The sequence below is a fragment of the Drosophila hydei genome, unplaced genomic scaffold (genome assembly GCF_003285905.1).
Source record: "Drosophila hydei strain 15085-1641.00,03,60 unplaced genomic scaffold, DhydRS2 tig00000149-arrow-pilon, whole genome shotgun sequence".
NCBI lineage: Eukaryota > Metazoa > Arthropoda > Insecta > Diptera > Drosophilidae > Drosophila > Drosophila hydei.
In genome coordinates this window covers 6,517,058-6,535,128 of record NW_022045678.1, presented here as the reverse complement: position 1 = coordinate 6,535,128, position 18,071 = coordinate 6,517,058, and the positions used below count along the sequence as shown (strand labels likewise).

General features: G+C 36.3%; 1 protein-coding gene across 1 annotated transcript; it reads left to right on the top strand.

Annotated features, from left to right (window-relative positions):
- The first annotated feature begins 465 nt into the window (after window positions 1-465).
- Window positions 466-18,046, top strand: LOC111594681. The gene is made up of 6 exons (XM_023308101.2): window positions 466-541; window positions 610-1,281; window positions 12,726-12,892; window positions 12,957-14,938; window positions 16,169-16,844; window positions 16,903-18,046. Exons 1-6 carry the CDS (start codon window positions 489-491, stop codon window positions 17,643-17,645), a joined length of 4,293 nt encoding a protein of 1,430 aa, XP_023163869.2. The 5' UTR covers window positions 466-488; the 3' UTR covers window positions 17,646-18,046.
- Window positions 18,047-18,071: the final 25 nt, after the last annotated feature.

Genomic DNA, 18,071 nt, shown 5'->3' with positions numbered 1-18,071 from the left:
ACATCAAGTAGTATTTTTTCCTAAATTAAATATTTTTGTGTATTATTCACTCAAAGTATGCATATGTTAAATAAAGTTAATAAGAATAATATTGAAATATTTAAATTTTGCTTGTTTAAGGCTCTTTTAATGTACAAATAATTTATTAATGAAAAACGGTACCCCTTGAGTAGATAATCGATTGCATATATCGGGAAACATCCATCTTTAGTTGTAATTTGTTTTTTTATTTTTACGCTGAGACAACTTTAGCAGCAGTATACTTATTATTATTTGTTAAGACAACACAGTATGACAGTTGCGTGCGAAGCTTATAGGCTTCCCCATTTCGTTAGAGAACGAATGGCAAATATGTATATAAAATAAAATAGTTTTCGCAATAGTGGGCGAGACAATTGGGACATCCTCGCTCATCTGGCATTGCAGAAGGGCTTCTGTTGTAAGATCTTGATAATAAGCATTGCGTGTCTGCGCTGGAATACGATAGAATGAAAATTAGATTACATTTAGTACGTTTTATGTACATAAATCTTATACTAAGGTAAGCAAATTTGTACGTATTCTAACGATTTTTTTCATCACTTTCTACATTTTCACTATATTCTGCAGCTGCTTCTTCTGGCTATATGATAACGCTGCCGCCGCAGAAGCCACCGCGACAAATGCTGCAACAGCGAATGTCAACGAAGGAATGCAGCAGGCAGGCCATGGAACGCCGGGGCCAGTAACGACCGAGGAGGGGTCATTCATCAGCCCCTTGTTAAATGTAAAAAATAATCTAAATGTTCCAACAGAAGAGGCATCGGCAGCCACCACAACTACGACGATGCCCACAGCGCTTAAAACGTCGGCGACTTCGACGTCATCACGTCCAGATGCAGATAATATTGTGATAAAGGTGGGCACCGAGCCAAGTACCGATTCAGAAACTATATACGCCGCGGCAACAGACACGTCAGTGAATATGAATGTACTGCCGTCTGATGTAAATTTCAATAATAAGAACAAATATTTTAGTGTAGTGCCTAACAGTGAAAAGAGTAATGATGGTGAAAATGAAGTGACCGCTAATGTGCCAAATAATCAATTAAATAAAAAAATTAATAATAATATGTATATAAATAATAATGTAGATGTAAATCAACTAGATAAAGCACATCAAACGAATTTAGTTGACGGTGCAGTAAGACCCATTTCAACTATGGAACAACAACAACAACAACAACAACAGCAACAACAACTAGAACAGCAACAAGAAAAACAAGGGCAGCAGAAACAGAGGTACGTTTGGAATTTTCATTATTTTATAAGCAGCATGGCACCACACGTACTTATTTACGTATTTATTTAAGTGCATTTTACTAGCTACGTAATTTCAATTATCAATATAACGTGATGTACCGCTATTTTTCTGCGTGAACGTGAAACAAGTACGAAAGCTCTAGTTGGGAGAGCCCAACTAGAAGATATCCAGAACCCCGACCGATAGCTTGTATCTAGCATAAGCTTATAAAAATGTTGCAAAAAACAATTAGTAGCAGCGATAGAGGAAAAAGCGCACACTTGTCGCTGCTTTTCTGAATTAGCCAAACATTTTATTTAATAACTTCTGTGTCACTTATCGGATTTTATTTAAATTTTCAGTATATGATCTGTGTATTCTATTGAATAGTTAGTAAAAGTACTAACTCTGTTACATACATGCTATATGTGCAACTAAACTAAATTTAGGTTTATGTTCTGAGATCCTGATCCTGAGGTCCTGAATAAAGAATATATATATATATATATATATATATATATATATATATATATATATATATAAATATTGGATCTTCCGTCTCCTTTTGTCTGTTATATACATTTTTACAAAACTATTACACTGACAATATCGTCCAATATCCTATTTTTTATTATCTATATCAGAATTAATACAGATAATAATTTTTAATTTATATATATATATATTTGATCTTCCTCGAGCGATCTGCATACATGTACTGCACACAAATACAACGCGTAAGACTGTTCTTTGCGCGACTTCCCACGCAGAAGATACCTTGATTTATGCAATGACCTGATATTCCAATAATTTCTTCTTCAACGCTTCTATTGAAACGCATATGAAATCCAACATACTGTTGCTTACTGAGCAATTTGTGCATTGATTGCGCTTGGGCTGCAGGATGGGCTTCTCTATGGGAACTTCATGGTTGAATAACTCTTCATAATTACAATTTTCGAGTATGATAACATTCATTTGTGTTTTGCTGCTAAACTCCTGGGTTCTAGTATTTGAAATACATTTTTTGCGAATTTGAGTGTAAGAGTAACAGGTATCCCCAATTCGAAATATATAAAAAAACAAAATGTGTTTTAATCACATAAAACCAACCGCAAATAGGATGTTTCCACCATTTATTTTTGTTATTGAGGCTACGCTTCAAAATAATATCAAAGTATCGATTTTTATCAATAATAAAGAAATGAAATGATCTATCGAAAAATTATAAACCGGTCCTTAGCGTGGTTTAACAGCTTAATTCCTATTTCGGAAATCGACATTAAAATAGCAGCTGGCAGTTTAATTGCAGTTGTGAATTGAATTGAAAAGAATGCCCGCAAGGGAATGTGTGTGTTCTCATGTATAAAGAAAATGCGAAAATACGTAACTTAGCAGATTTCAATTGCATTTCGACATATATTTAACATATTCTATTGAATAGGTCGCAATTTAGTGACTATTCACACGTTTGCCGATATTGGCTATGTGCCAAAACTACTTCAGATATACATGAATCTAAGTACAAAATTAAAAACTCTAAATAGCGAGTAGCCTTATATACAATATTCGTCTTACATAACTAAAGAAATTCCCATTTCTCATAGGCAAAACGTTAGCAAAAAACGCCCACGCAAAGCCTTGTCACAATGCGTTTTACTGGTAATTTGCTTTACAGTTTTCAATTTATTTTCCTTAGCTCTTAAACGGCGGCGTGTGAGCGGCGACTTTCTAAATGCCTTGGCTGTCGCCGGTTGGTCTATCCAACTGTCTGGACTATCTATTGGTGGCCAATTCATTCAAAAACATACTGCGTCGGGCGACATTACTTTTTCTATACCCTGAACTTATTCGAAATAGAAATTTGGGTATAATGGGTTTGTTAAAATGTATGTAACAAACAGAGAAAAGGCCGGCAGATACAATAAAGTATATATATTCTTGATCAAGATGACGAACTAGCCCTATCCATGCATAAACTCGACGATTTCAGAACCTCTAAGAACTAATCTGTTGAGCTTCTCAGCTGCTACTTTAGTTTTAAGTGGGATGCTCATCATATAAGCAAAGAATTGGCAAGGTTGGTGGAAGTGGGGCTTGTGTTTGGGGAAATTTAGGCTCAAGCGTTGGTCAAGGCGGCGTTTACTATTTTTCAGTGACAAACATTTTATAGAATTTTTAAGATGCGAGCTCGCTTAATTAATCAATATCTATGTGTGTGCGTGTAGAAGTACTTGTGTTTTGTTCACCCATGCGTAGACACAGGCTGTGGTGTACGTTTGAAAACGCAGATTGTTCGTGGTGCAGGGTATCTCTGAGACACCCCCGATGACAGCTTCTTTCTTTCTTGTTGTTTATACCCTGAATACATCAATTTGGTTATTATTTATGAGACGACGAGACGCAGTTGGAGTTAACGCCAACGCCAATGCCGATTAAAAATCCGTACGATCTATTTAAGGCTTAGGTTAAGCTAAAAATGACTTCAGTAAAAGTGTTAAATGGGATCAAATTAAAAGATTTCGATCGATTTACCTGCCATATATTGGCTAATAATGTCTTAGGTAAAGGTTAATATTTTAATTTTAGTTTTCGTTATTGTAATTTGTGTATCAAATACCCAGAATTTGACTCAACCAATTATCAAGCATTTGTAGTATTCCAATTTTCTTGCAAGCATTTCACACCTGACAGGTGATCGCAGCTTCGATTATTGTAACTTTCACTTTCAGCGCATGTGTAAGGACTCGGCGAATAAGTTTCGCAGCTTAAGCTTTCGAAAATGCATCATGATCTTGTTACTGTGATCAACAGTTGGAAAAAAGTTATAATCTCGTACAACATGATATCGCTATCAGACTAACGACGATCGCTATCATCAGACTTAATGGAAGCGATAGTTGCCTATGCAAATGTTTATGCCAGCTTGTATGTGGGAGATTATGCTGCTACAACAATAAAGCGACACAGATCGTCTCGCCTTTATCAATGTCTTTATATTTAATTGATGCAGCGTGCGCACATTGACTTGTTTAATCAATTTGATCACTGATCACCAAACGGTGATCGTCGATCACTGATCTCGTGTAGCTGAATCGATTAGCCTGTTGAGCAGATCGGCATAGCAAATTATGGTCTTTGGTCGTACACCTTCACTTTGTTTTGTATTCGCATTCCTACTGCATTTTTCGTGAGCTTTTTATGTGACGTAGGAGCGGAGCCCGTCCACTAAAAATCCGGTTTGGTTTTCTTATTGCTTTTTCTCTCTTTATTTTTTATTTTGCCGGCATTTTTCCACTATTTAATTTCTGTCTATCAGCAAAACGCAATACGGTGTCGTAGGCGTTGCATTTTACTTTGGAGAATGGGCAATTTTTTTATTGTGTCTACCCTGTACACGTTAAAAAAATGAAGGTGTATTGATGTACATAAAGTTAAAAACAATTTGAATATATTCAAGACGGCCAGTTCAGCAGTTTCTTGATAAACAATCCAATGAGAGTATATGAATCAGTATATGGAGTTCCCTTAAGTGGATCGCCTTAAAATAAAAGCTTAAGCTAAAAGCTTGAATAAATACTATCTACAGCCTATCGCTTCAATAACAGTGAACATAATAGTTTACCAAGTGTGGAAAATATCGCTCAAACCTTTATAAGTTACATTTAAAAAAATGATATATAAAAATTTTACCCTTGATCTTATCGTCTTTTAGATGCAAATAAATTGGTTTGTAAACAAGAATGAAGATTTTTTTGATCAAATGCTTATAAGTATTCCTAGTCAGTTATACAACTGGCTATGGAAATCATTTTGCTCAATTGTTTATGAACAATAAACTGAGCATTTGAACAAAATCTCAGTCTTTAATTTAATTTTTATTGTACGCACAATTATTAATACACTCAAATGAAAGTGAGGATTGTCCAGTGACTTGTTTTAATAAAAATATCAAAATATTTGTTCCCATCGCTTCTACTAACAGACTTTACATGCATCTCTCGAATGAAGCAGTTAGCACCTCGTATTTGTATTACAGTTATGTGGTTTTTTGCATTGTGTAAGAGATGTGACATCAAAAGACTTTCTTATTACAAGTGTTTAATTTTCAAGTGACGGTGGGGGAACGGAACGGAACGAAAAACGGTAGATACAAAGAGCATCAGTTGGAAAATCAATTGTCACTTTCTGGCCGCGGTAACCTTTATCTATTTGTGGAAAAGCGCACGAAGCACTAAAGGAGCAGTTGATGTCGATGTCGATGTCGAATATCGAATGCTTAGTGTGCAAAAGTAACAAAAACAAAGAGGATCATCAAAGGCGTTCGCTGTTTAGCGGCGGCCACTAATCTCTGCAGCAGCACAGACTGGTTAGATGTTGTTGGATGTTGTATGTTAAAGGCAAATTGCCAAACGGTTTTTATGGGCTTCGCTGCATTTGCGTGAAGATTATGGCTTATCGCCTTTGCCGAAGGTTGTTTGGTGTCTGCAGATTTATGAGTGACAATTTCACTTTCCGTTGCTATTCCAATCAACCACTTTATTCATTTCTTAAATTGTTTATTTCTACTCTTTGTACATAAAACTGCAAGTAACAACACAAAACTTAAAAGAAAACAATTATACAGAGTATACATATATATAGTCGACGTAAGTGTTATTACTAATTAGGAATCCTTAGATAAAACGTCTTAGGTAAATCGTTAATGTAATAATTTTTATAAAGATAACTAACAAATCTTGATACGAGGTATTTTCCAAACGTTCTCTCCTCACTGTAGCACTCATATTTGTTATGTTAGGCTATGCTTGTGTATAGGAATATATCACTTGTGAATAGTTTTATTGGCTGTGCTTGTATTCCTGGAGCTCAACTGCTGCACTGGGCAAAGGCGGCGGAAACGGATTAGCCCCCGCAATAAATCCAAAGGGGCAGACTTGAGTTGGCTGAGTTGCATTCTTATACAGCCTATATATTTGGTGTACATAAAATAGTGTCGTATGAACAATGGAGTTCAATGAATACTGAAGTGATCTCAGAATTAGTTCAGCAGCTTATATTAACCAAATCAAATCGGACTAATTCTGAACTTTAATGTTTTTCTAGTGAACTATTTGATATGAGCTGAAGTTAAACAAAGAAAAAATTAATAAACTGGAATAATCTTATTCTTTGACTACTTTATTTTATGAAAATAAGAGCCGATTTTCAGAGTGTTCTTATTCTGTATCTGTTTATTTTTAAGGTCTGTAGAGGGTGAAAGTTTCAACTGTTTTAACTTTAACTTGTTATCAATGAAGCTAGTTTAGCAGCCGCTTCTACAGCATAGTAATAACAGTAAACACATATACATTCATATATAATTCACACACAAGCAAACACATTTGTAGATATGTATGTATGTGTGTGCGTGTGTTGAAGCTGTGCGACAAGTTTGCCGGCAATAGGGGCACAGTAGGTCCTCTGCCCGCAAAATGTGACAAAAATCAATATTTGTGTGGAAGCAATACTCAAATGGATAAATGAATTTGATAAAGAATTAATCAGAGACGTAGAGCTAAAGGGTAAATATAGGCATGTCATAAAATATTAATATAAATATTATAAAAATAAAGACCTCTAGTCAGATTTGACCGACAAGGAGGTATCTTGAGCTTCGACCAATCTGCGTTTTTAAAAACACTCTTTTGTTTGTATCTATAGAATAGCAGCTAACAATTCAAATTCAATTTCAGAATATAAATACATAATTTCATAACTGGAAGCTCTATAATATTTTGATCGAATGTACATTTTTAAGATGTTTATTTACAACGAAATAAAATAAAACTATGAAACGCCATGTAAAAGTAGATATGTAGATAGAAATAATGATTTTTGCGACGGAAAATAAGCAAAGGCCCCATTGTGAGCAGAGCTGAGCTCAGCTATGAAATGAAATTGCTATGGAGAGTGAGAGAGATAAGAGAGCACTAGAGAGAGAGAAGAGACGAGAAGAGAAGAGATGAAAGACACTTCTCTTTGCACCTGTGTACTTACCTGTGTTTGTTGTCTCTCACTATTTACGCCATATGGCGGAAATTTCTGCACATTTTGGTCGCAATTACTTGAGTTAAGTTGTAACGCGTTCAGTTCTTATTTCGATTTGCAGTGGTGCGATCGTGCGCTCGCACGTTGGCTCGGAGAGTCCGCGAGGCGCGATATTTGAATCACTTTTTCAATTAATTTTAAAAATTCATGTCCCTCTGTTAACGTGTGCGTACGTGTAAGACGTTGTGCCAGCAGTGCACTCGATTTGTATCGTTAATTCGCCAGAGTAATAAAAAAATCCTTCGATCCTTTAACGGCAACAACAACTACAACAACCACAATTAAAGCTCTTAGCCGTTGCCACTCATTAATGGATATCTATGCCAAAGTGGTTTCGCATGTTTGTTTCTTAACAAATAATAATAAGAGCGCTTAATTGCAATCATTCAGTGTCGCCGCCAACAGAATTTATTTGCCAAGACAATATTTATTATAGAAGTCCATTATTGATTTTTGCTTTGGGAAATCGACATATCGAACTACGCGACAAATAAACGGCAGTTAAACATTTCCGTTTGCCAGATTTATGAATTATCATCAACTTAAACACTTATACAGATAAATATAATGAATATTATATTATATTATATTTTGAGTGCTTCCCCTTCAGCATATTTAAGAAAAAAATTATATTTAATATATCAAGAAAGACATAATGAACGCATAATATTTGGCTATATTTATATATTTTAATATATAAAATTTATATATATATATATATATATATATATATATATATATATATATATATATATATATATATATATATATATATATATATATATATATATATATATATATATATATATATATATATATATATATATATATATATATATAATTTTATATTTTAAATGTCTTCATTTAATAGAATTTTTTCGGAGTGCGCAGAGCAGAATGAATATTTTTATTCTATTGGAATAAATAATTAATTTTTTTAACTGCAACATTTTTAACATTTTCTAAATCTCTAAAAATTTATCAAACAAAACTTCAGTTTGAAGATCCTTGTTGAGATTGAAACCTTTCAAATATCAACTCATTTATCAATTATTTATTTTTTACAATTGCATAAAAATATATATATATTATTATATATAATATATTTTCTATTTAGTTTCTTTACATGGCACATAAGAATAATGTGTCATGTTTGCTCTTAAAATAAATATGAATATACGAATAAATGTTTCACTATATCTTTTTTATGAATTACGTTCAGGATTTTTTATACCCTGAACTCATTAGAAATGAGAAATCAATGTATAATGGATTTGTTTAGATGTATTTACCAGGCAGAAGAAGGCGTGGCAGTCTCCATAGACTGTATGATATGTATGATCAAGACGACCCTGTTCGCCTGTCCGTCGATCTCACCTATAAGAGCTAGAGTTTGAAATCCTAATATTTTATATACCAGCTCCAAATATTCCAAAATTCTTTAATTCTTTGCTAATATAAGAAATATATGTAAAACCGTTTACAAACCAATTGGCAAAAGCACGTGGCAAGCAGAGCCAAGCGTACGCATTTTTTTATAAAGACGCAGACACACAATCAACTGCGCTTGGTTTTTTCTATTCGGTCATCACAAGTGCCGCTAATAAGCGCCGGTGTTGGTAGAGGCGATGTGTGTCGTTGAAGACCTGTGAGTTCCACTTCTGGCGACAATAAACTTATTTTTTTAATATATTTTAAAACGCAGTTTGCTCGGAATTCAGAGACTAGAAGTTTTTTACTTGTTTGTTATACTAATCGAAGTTTTCAGTTCTTTCGAAATCAAAATTGATTTCCAATAAAATGTTTTTTATTACAGCTTATGAGCCTGTAGATAGACTATTATGGAAAGCAATTTATCATTATTTTATTATTATGCAAAGAAATTTAATACTTTAAATACCTTTCAAGCATACAATTTTTTCTTTTATGATTGCAAAATAAGACTATCAAACACTTTTAAAAAGAGAATACAATTTAGATTTGCTCGAGAAGAAGTAGTACAAGTAGATATATACTATATCTATGTATATAATGAGTGTGTTGAATTATTTTATTGTCAACAACAGAAGGAAGAAGTCTTGCGTTGTTATTAGCAATGCTCATAAGTAACTTTTCATGTTACACATTTTCACTTTTCGAAAAAACAAAAACAAAAAATATAAACAAATTAAAGTTTTCCACAATCACACTACAAAAAATACGAGTATACGAAAGGTACATTTATCTCATATACATATTCAAAAACGTAAGAGCCAGAAATTCCTGCAAAACTCGTAGTTAGTGTTGGTCGCCAGGTATCTATTCATAGGTATAGTATTGCATGCTACCAGACAGATTTCGACTGGAATTTTGATGCTGGCTAAAAAGTCATAAATATGCCAAACCAGGAAACTGGAAGTTTTCCCCATGCTAGACAGTGAGGTAGGCGTTGCTGGCACGACCGACTGCAACTCAATTTATTATAGAATTCTTGTATTTGTAAACAAGATTTTGGGCGGTCATAAAAAGGTTTTTGCAACATAACTTTTAAGTGCTAGAATCCGCACACAATTAACACGTTTACATTAATTAAAAGTGGGAAAATACATTTGCTATAACTGCTATAACTCTATTATTTAAGCTGCTACAGACTTGAAAATTGGATTAACACTCCAAGGTCAAACTGTATATTCCAATGTTTTTGAGCTACTCTCACTGTTAAAATCGACGGATTGAACGACTCCCATTAGGGAGTGGCAAATCGAATAGTTACGTTATTGTAAAGCATAAGCATAAAAAAAATCCCTTTTTATATTTGAATAAGTTCATAGAATATGTTAAGTTAGTATAGGATAGGAAGAACAAATGATTCCATTCGGATAACTTTGGTAGAATTGCTATCTAAACGAAATCAGTAAAAAAAACTCTACCCGACTACAAAATACCTGAACCATTACCGAACTTTCAATATACTCCAAATATGGTATTTATTCATAGATATATATTTATAAAAAGATTTAATTAAAGGAAACATTGTTTGTAGAAAAAAAAAAAGTCAGGCGTGCCCAACAAGGAGATACCCTAAACCTCGTCCAATCTACGCTTTTAAAAGTGTTCACGCTCGCACTTTTTCATTCAAAGAGCATGTTTGTTAAAAAAAAGAAAACAAAAAAAGACAAAAAGACCAGGACAAGATACCAGGACAAAACAAGCCCAACATTTCAACATCCAACACTGCTACTTCATGTTTGTAAAAAATATTCAGAAACGTCGACTGTTTGAACGAAAAGCTGCAGATCTAAATTAAAGTACAAATAACAGTTGAAACACAATTCAATTGCAATTGAGATTCTGCGAATAGAAGATACTTCACGCATTTCAATGTATGTGTGCACACATATACGAAAATACTTAGGCTCTGCTCGCCACTAGCTTCTGCAAATTGTCCAAACATTTTTGTGTTACTTAAAGGCTATACATGTATGTATATGTATGTGCAACTGAACTTTAATTTAAACAATTTGATGAAATTTGCAGCCTGTATTCAAAATATAACAAAATAAAACAATAACCAAGTTGTAAGACTACATTTTGTGAGAAAGCCGGAGCTACACAACACATAACTCCTATATGTTCTGAAATCTACAAGTTAATACTTACGGACGTTTTTAATCCATAACTTAAAACGAGATTAGTTAGCGATTAATTGCAAACAACCTTGAACTACGTGTGCTCTAAAGGGACTAACAGATCATGTTAAGGTTTGTTGTGCAAACTTACAGGCGGATGGACCAACAGACGAACAGGCATTGATCAACTCAGTTCGTCGTTCTGATCAATATGTATATACTTTATAGGATCTGCCACGTCTCTCTCTGCTTGGTACATACATTTTAACAAACCCATTATACCCTAAATTGCCATTTTCAATGGGTTCAGCGTATTAAAAAGTGCACTACCGATCGCATAAAACTTATTCAATGTTCAAAAATCTTTTTCAAAAAGAAAAAAAAATTCTTGTAGAAGCATTAATTTATATCTAAAAACAGTATGAGATGGCATTTAAAGCAAAAATTCGTAAACTGTATAAACTGTATAGGTACTAAGTGCATTTTGCCAGTTTCCACGGGAGGGAATACAAATGTGATTACAATAGCAGAGTCTTATATTTATGAATTAGTGTATGTAATGAAAGTAGTCTTGAAAGTTTTCAAAAGTAGCTCGGCTGTAGCACATGGCTTCTTTTAGTCGTCCATTTCCGACTAAAGTTATTTAACTACCTACTTTAAGTACTATAAGTATTACCATCGTTTGTACCCAGTTGTCTGCGTGGAACAATCAAATTATTTCCGCCTTTTTTGCATACCCGTTTCAAATCGGTAAAACTAACTTTAATGCCATCGGTAAATACGCTTTAAACGTTACAATTAATATTTTAAAAAAAAATCCAACTTTCAATTGGCAAAAACCTATTTGCAATAGACAGATTCTTACCAGGTTTCTGGTTATTAAGTAGTTCATAATTAGTAGAAACATTTATGAATATAAGGAACAATTTAATTTTACTAAGTACATATTTCATAGTCGAGCAGCCTTATCAGGGAATTCTTTTGTATGTTTGTTTTTATGGAAGCTTTCTTATTGATATTTTTATTTTGAAAGTGGCATAGAATTAATTGCAACTGCTTTTATTAAATACGGGGCTAAACTCATTGTTTCATGTTGCAAAAACGAGTACAATGTAGGAGAGATATCAAAAGAAAGAAATATACAATAAGTTTTGTAGGTGTTTTTCATGTTAGCTCAGGGCGAAACGAATATATTTTTAATATTGTATTTAGAGTTGTCGCAAGTACCAGCAAAATGCCGCTACAATCCATCTTAATGTTTTTATGCTCTGAGTTGAAAAAGTTAAGAACAAATATAACCATGTTTTTAATGTTCTTTTGGATCTTGTGGTTTTCACAAATCATTGCCATATCGACAATGTTCATAAGGTAAGGCAATTAGCCAAATACAATAATAATTAAGTTAATCGACTACATTCAGGTCATATATTTACACTAGATCAGGTAGTTCAATAGTTCATGAACGAGCCATACAATTGGGTCGATCATGAACGATTCGTAATCAGTCCGCAGCTGCAAGTTGTAAGTACTAAACTGAACAAATCGAAACGTCCATAACTGAATGCTTAAGTGAGCATGGAGTATCGTTCATGACCTATTGATATATACCTTTTGATCATCTGAATATAATGATCCGTGAAAAAGTTCCCGTGAATTCGCATTTGCTATTTGACATTTCTGTAATATTAATTAGTTGCATTTAATTATGGAAATAAAAACCTATAGTATATTTATGTTTGTTGCAGCTTTCCTGAAATAATTACTGAGCTGCCCACCGTAACGGTGACCGAGCTGCCAGTGGAGCTGGAGCATGTCAAGGAGCAGTTGGATTTGGTTGTGCTGCAAGATGCGCACAGTTCGAGCAATAATACTGAGCAGCAACAGCAAACTGAGGCGCAGGTGGCTCAGAAGGGTAAGTTTGTTTTGCAGTAAAATCAAAAATGCAAGCAAATATTCATAATAATTTATTTTATTAGCTGAACTGAACATAAACGATCCGGGCGGGGGATTGGAATTAAATGCATTCTCCGGCTTCGAATCGAATGCTGTACTGGATGCAAATGTGACTGGCGATGAAGGCATCGCAGATGCTGCGGCAATTGAAAGCAGCAATGTTACGGTGGAGGAAGTGCCGATGCCCGTCTTTTCGGAATGGGCGCAAAAGCAAATCGAGGCAGAAGCAAGCCGCGAACAAGCCATGGAACTAGAGCAGCAGGTTGTAAACACTTCAGCCCAGCGTAAAGACTCTACAGGATCTGGAAGCGGCAAGCCCACGCCGTTAAAGTTACGCGCCAAGAACTATGCCTCGCCGGACTGCGGCGCCAAAATAATTGCTTCGAATGCAGATGCCACAAACACGGGCGCGGTGCTGAGCCACTCAAGTGATGAATACATGCTAAGCACATGCGGCAGCCGAATCTGGTTTGTTGTGGAATTGTGCGAAGCCGTGCAGGCACAAAAGGTTGAGCTGGCGAATTTTGAGCTGTTCAGCTCATCGCCTAAGAACTTTACTGTGGCAGTCTCCAAACGGTTTCCCACTCGTGATTGGAGTAATGTTGGCCGATTTGCGGCAGAGGACAAACGAACAGTGCAAACGTTTGAGCTTCATCCGCATCTGTTTGGCAAGTTTGTGCGCGTGGACATACATTCGCATTACTCCAAGGAACATTTTTGTCCCATTTCGCTTTTTCGTGTATTCGGCACTTCGGAATTTGAGGCCTTCGAGACGGAGATCCGGCACAGCGATGAACTAGATGATTTTGATGATGACTTTGGTGGCCAGGAACAGCAGCACAAGCCATTTACCGGAGCCGACAGTGGAGGTGCAAATATTTTCCAAAGTGCCTCAGATGCAGTCATCCAAATGGTGAAAAAGGCTGCTCAGGTTTTAGTGAAGCCCACTAAAGCGATACGCTGGCCTTCTGATTCGTCGCACTGTTACACACCTATTGTTGGCATGTACAGCTGTCAAAACTGCAATAGCTCTGTCGTAGATCGTATTAACAATTTGCTATCTTGTCAATCCCAGCAGCTGCAGCTGCTGCTTGTGCTGCCCCAGCTGCGCACACATTTATTACAGACTCGCATTTGTCAGTCCGACTATAATATTAACCTGGGCATAGCCAGAGAAGCAGACTCCTTAACAAGTGGTATGGACAAACGCCAGAGTTTTTATCTGAGCATACTGCCAGCGGAACATGTTGGTGCCATGTGCAAACTTTTACAGGCAGACTTCAGTTCCACCAAAGAGAAACCCGTAGATTTCTCTGAGCCTGAACACCAACTTAATGTAACGCATCCTTTATCTGAGAACATGTCCAAAAGTGAACCGTCAAAGGAGTCAGAAGTTGATGTTAAAATTACCGAGCCGAATGATTCAATGCCTGCTCTAACACCACCCTTGAAAGCCGGGTCAGATGACAAGCCCTCGTCCACTGAAGTACCAGCAGTCACTCCGCAGCATGATGCACAAGTGACAGATAACAGTGCAATACCGGGATCACCATCTGATGTGAATATATTCAATGTACCAACTGACAATCCGAAGGACCCATCACAAGCCTCTGTGCCTCTTGACCCAATAGCGACCATTCCTGTATCTCCATCTGCATCACCAGTGGACACCAACGAAATGGAGACAGCCAAGGCCCCTTCATTTACAACGCCAACAGCGACCTCAGCCGAAGCAGACAGTGGAGATTTGTTAGGCAGTGGCAACGGTTTGGATGACGGTAATCTCTCCAATTGGGAGAGCATCGATAACCTACTAACCACAACGGTTGCCTCAATAACTGCGGGAGGTGGAGCAGCTGCAGCTGCAGCAGCTGTAGTCAATGGCAATGCAAATATGGGAAGCTCTTCAAGTACAGGAGCTGCAGGTAGCCAAAACTTACAACCAAAACTAACGCATGGACCGCAGTCGGAGAGCGTATTTATTAGGTTGTCAAATAGAATTAAGGTATGTTCAAATTAACCTTTATATGGCTTATTGAAACAAATTATTTCAAATTTATATACCATTAAGATACTAAAATATAGAGATAGTAAGTATATCTTAAACCCATTAGAAAGTCTAGACAGGGCTTAATGTTTTTGTAGAATTGTAGATAACACACAAAGAAACTGTCGGAGATAACTGACGCTGACGATTAACAACTGACATATAACTTTGTCCGTCGTTCTGCATATATTTCTCTTTATTTGTCTTTATTATAAACACTCTCGACCCCGACCTTTTTCTTGTATACATTGTTTTATAAATTGTATTACACATAGAAAGAATACTGTCTAGATAGCTTTACTTACTATCTTAATACTACCCTCATTGAGATTTTGTGGATCTTACATTTCCCTCCCCTACTCATGTGTGTTAGAATTTCTATTAGAGAATTATTGGAACATTAGGAAAGTATATCGTAGTTAGTCACTCCCAAATGTAACACACTTACACGTACTCAATAAAGAAGGATAGGATAAGCTGTTTTTCCAGATGGACACGTTTAATTATTTTGAAAGCTTTTACAATTTAACACAGACTTAAGTCTTTTGCAGGTGGCTAAGGATATATTTTGTTTAGTTATCAGTATTTTACCCTTGGCCCGTTTAATAAATGTGCGAAAGTGCGTTGAGGCTAAAATGACTGAGCTCTAAGATACCAATGAAGCACGTTCATCAGCTTAGTGAGCATATAATAAATAATAACCGAATAATCAATAAAAACTTTTAAGTAAGTCTCGATAAGTACAAATCATAAAAATTTCATTTTGGAACATGCCCTTTCGCTATTGTGATCAATTTGACTTGTAAAAATTTGAAAATATCCGAAAATAGCCGAATTGAAGTTAAGTAACAATAACTCAAATTATTTTGAGTATAACCAGCTTCTTCTTTACCTCCTAGGTATTTAAAAAGTTCCACTTAAAGTGTATATAAGTAGGGTCTTTGTTGGAAACTGTGGGAGTCCTTGCCAGTTTCCATACCTACCTTAAAGCTGCCTCGCATGTTGTAGACTTATTACGTTTGGGGCTTGTATTGGTTGCCACACCTACATATTACGTTATGTCTAATGTTTTGCACAGGTGGCCTTGTTCATTGCCATTGTTTGTTACATAAACTGCAACAGAAATGATGGCAAAGTCGCCAAGCAGCCAGTAGTTATTTTAAATTTTATCGACTTCTGTACTTTCAGGCGCTCGAACGAAATATGTCACTGTCGGGACAGTATTTAGAGGAGCTATCACGACGTTATAAAAAGCAGGTGGAGGAATTGCAGCAGACTCTTACGCAACAGACGCTTACAGTGCGTACTTTGGAGGATCAGAGCCGGCGGATTCTGGAGCAGGAGCAACTCTATCAGCATCAAAGTGCGGAGCTGGCTGGCGAAGTGCGTGCGCTCACGTATCAAGTGCAAGCTTGCATCCTCGTTATCATCATTGTGGGTACGTGCATATTTCTTATGCTTGTAGTTGGCACTGTCTACTACCGTAAGTTACGACGCCAAACCCAGCAGTTGTTGCCAACGACGGCAGCAATGAAACTGAGTAAGAATAAGCTCTGTCGTCGTAAATCATATGAGGAAATAGTGCAGCATTCGCCTGGTAAGCACCGGAGACCCAGTGAGGAAGCCATGCTAATACTTAACGGCTGTGGAGACACATCGTTAGCGGATCAGTCTGGTATTGGGCACGGTGGCAGGCAACGCAAGATTTCTGTTTGTTATGGCAGCAATAACAATATCACAAACCATATGCTCAGCATGAGAACTTCGTTGCACAGGCGAAAAGGCGCAAAGCATTCATGGCACTCGAACTTAGACTCTGCGCCGGAGTCGTCCATTGAAAATGGAGACAAATTCTTTGATGTGGGTAAGTTGAACAAGAATGTTCTGCCACAATGGCAACTGATACTATGAATTCGTTGCAGACACACTTAAAACCAATAAGATGCCAGCCAAGCCAATCAAAAAGAAGCCGCTTCAAATAACTTCACACGATCTAAGGCGTCAGGAGTCTGCGCCTGCTAATTGTTCACAAGAGTATCTTACTGAGGAGCACACGCAGAGTGACTTTGACGAGAGTCTCATACTGGACGACGATGATCTATGCAATTTCATACCAACCACCGACTTGGCTTATAATGAATTTATGCCCGATGGACCATCAGGCTATCAAATTGTGGATACAGTTGATGGAAAGGCTGATAAGGGGCAGGCGACTAAAAAGTGTCGTCGGGTCTCATCACCAGCGTTCTTCAAGTCACCTTTTACCAAAAGCAAACACAAGGAGAGCAGTCTAAATGGCAGTGGCAGTGCTGTCAAGGCCAGCCACTCGGCGCACGAGGCCACTTCTTGGGAGTGGTATCGCTTAAAGCGCAGTGATAAGCAATCCAATTCGAAGCATTTGACGACAGTGTCAATTGCATCTATTTCGCCCAATGCGAGCATTGACAATTCCTCGTTGTCGGAAGTAAGCTTTCCTTTGAACTCTACACAAAATTCCTTTCGCATACTTGGCGAGGCCATACTATCCTCGGGCGAGGGTAGAGCCAATGGTAAGAGTAGCACTGTTCCCGCCGGTAGCAGCAGTAGCAGCGGCGCAAGTACCACGTCATCCACAACGAAAAAGAAGCAGCGGGCTTTTAATAATATTTTTCGAAAAGTCTTTTGATGTAGTCGTTGTTGACCGGCTATTTATTTATTATTATTCTTTACTTAATTAGTTGTTCCCTAAATTGTGTTCATTTAGGTCTACCTACGGGGCATCAATTCGACGGATGTTATCCACGTAGATATTAAAATTTGGTGTAAATTCAGTCCAATTCTCTAAAATGCCAGTTTAAATGATTCATTTCTGTATCTCTCAAGAGTTCCTTAGTGTTGCAGTATAATGCAAATGACTGTAAAAAAATAATTAGTTATACCTTCAAATGCTTTTAGTTGTAATTATATGCTTGCTTGCTATATATATATATACTAAAAATGGCTAACAAGAATGACTTTCACGAAATACAAGAAACTTAAGAGAATATTCGAAGCCTTTGCTTTTGCCCAGCGTTAATTTAAATATTTAGTTTGTAAACCATAAAGAACACTG

Bases quoted from the DNA above. Each gene is read 5' to 3' on its own strand.
- LOC111594681 (XM_023308101.2), top strand. From the start codon at position 489: ATGAAAATTAGATTACATTTAGTACGTTTTATGTACATAAATCTTATA. The intron at 12,893-12,956 runs GTAAGTTTGTTT...TTATTTTATTAG, and splicing joins GGCGCAGGTGGCTCAGAAGG to CTGAACTGAACATAAACGAT. The intron at 16,845-16,902 runs GTAAGTTGAACA...AATTCGTTGCAG, and splicing joins AGACAAATTCTTTGATGTGG to ACACACTTAAAACCAATAAG.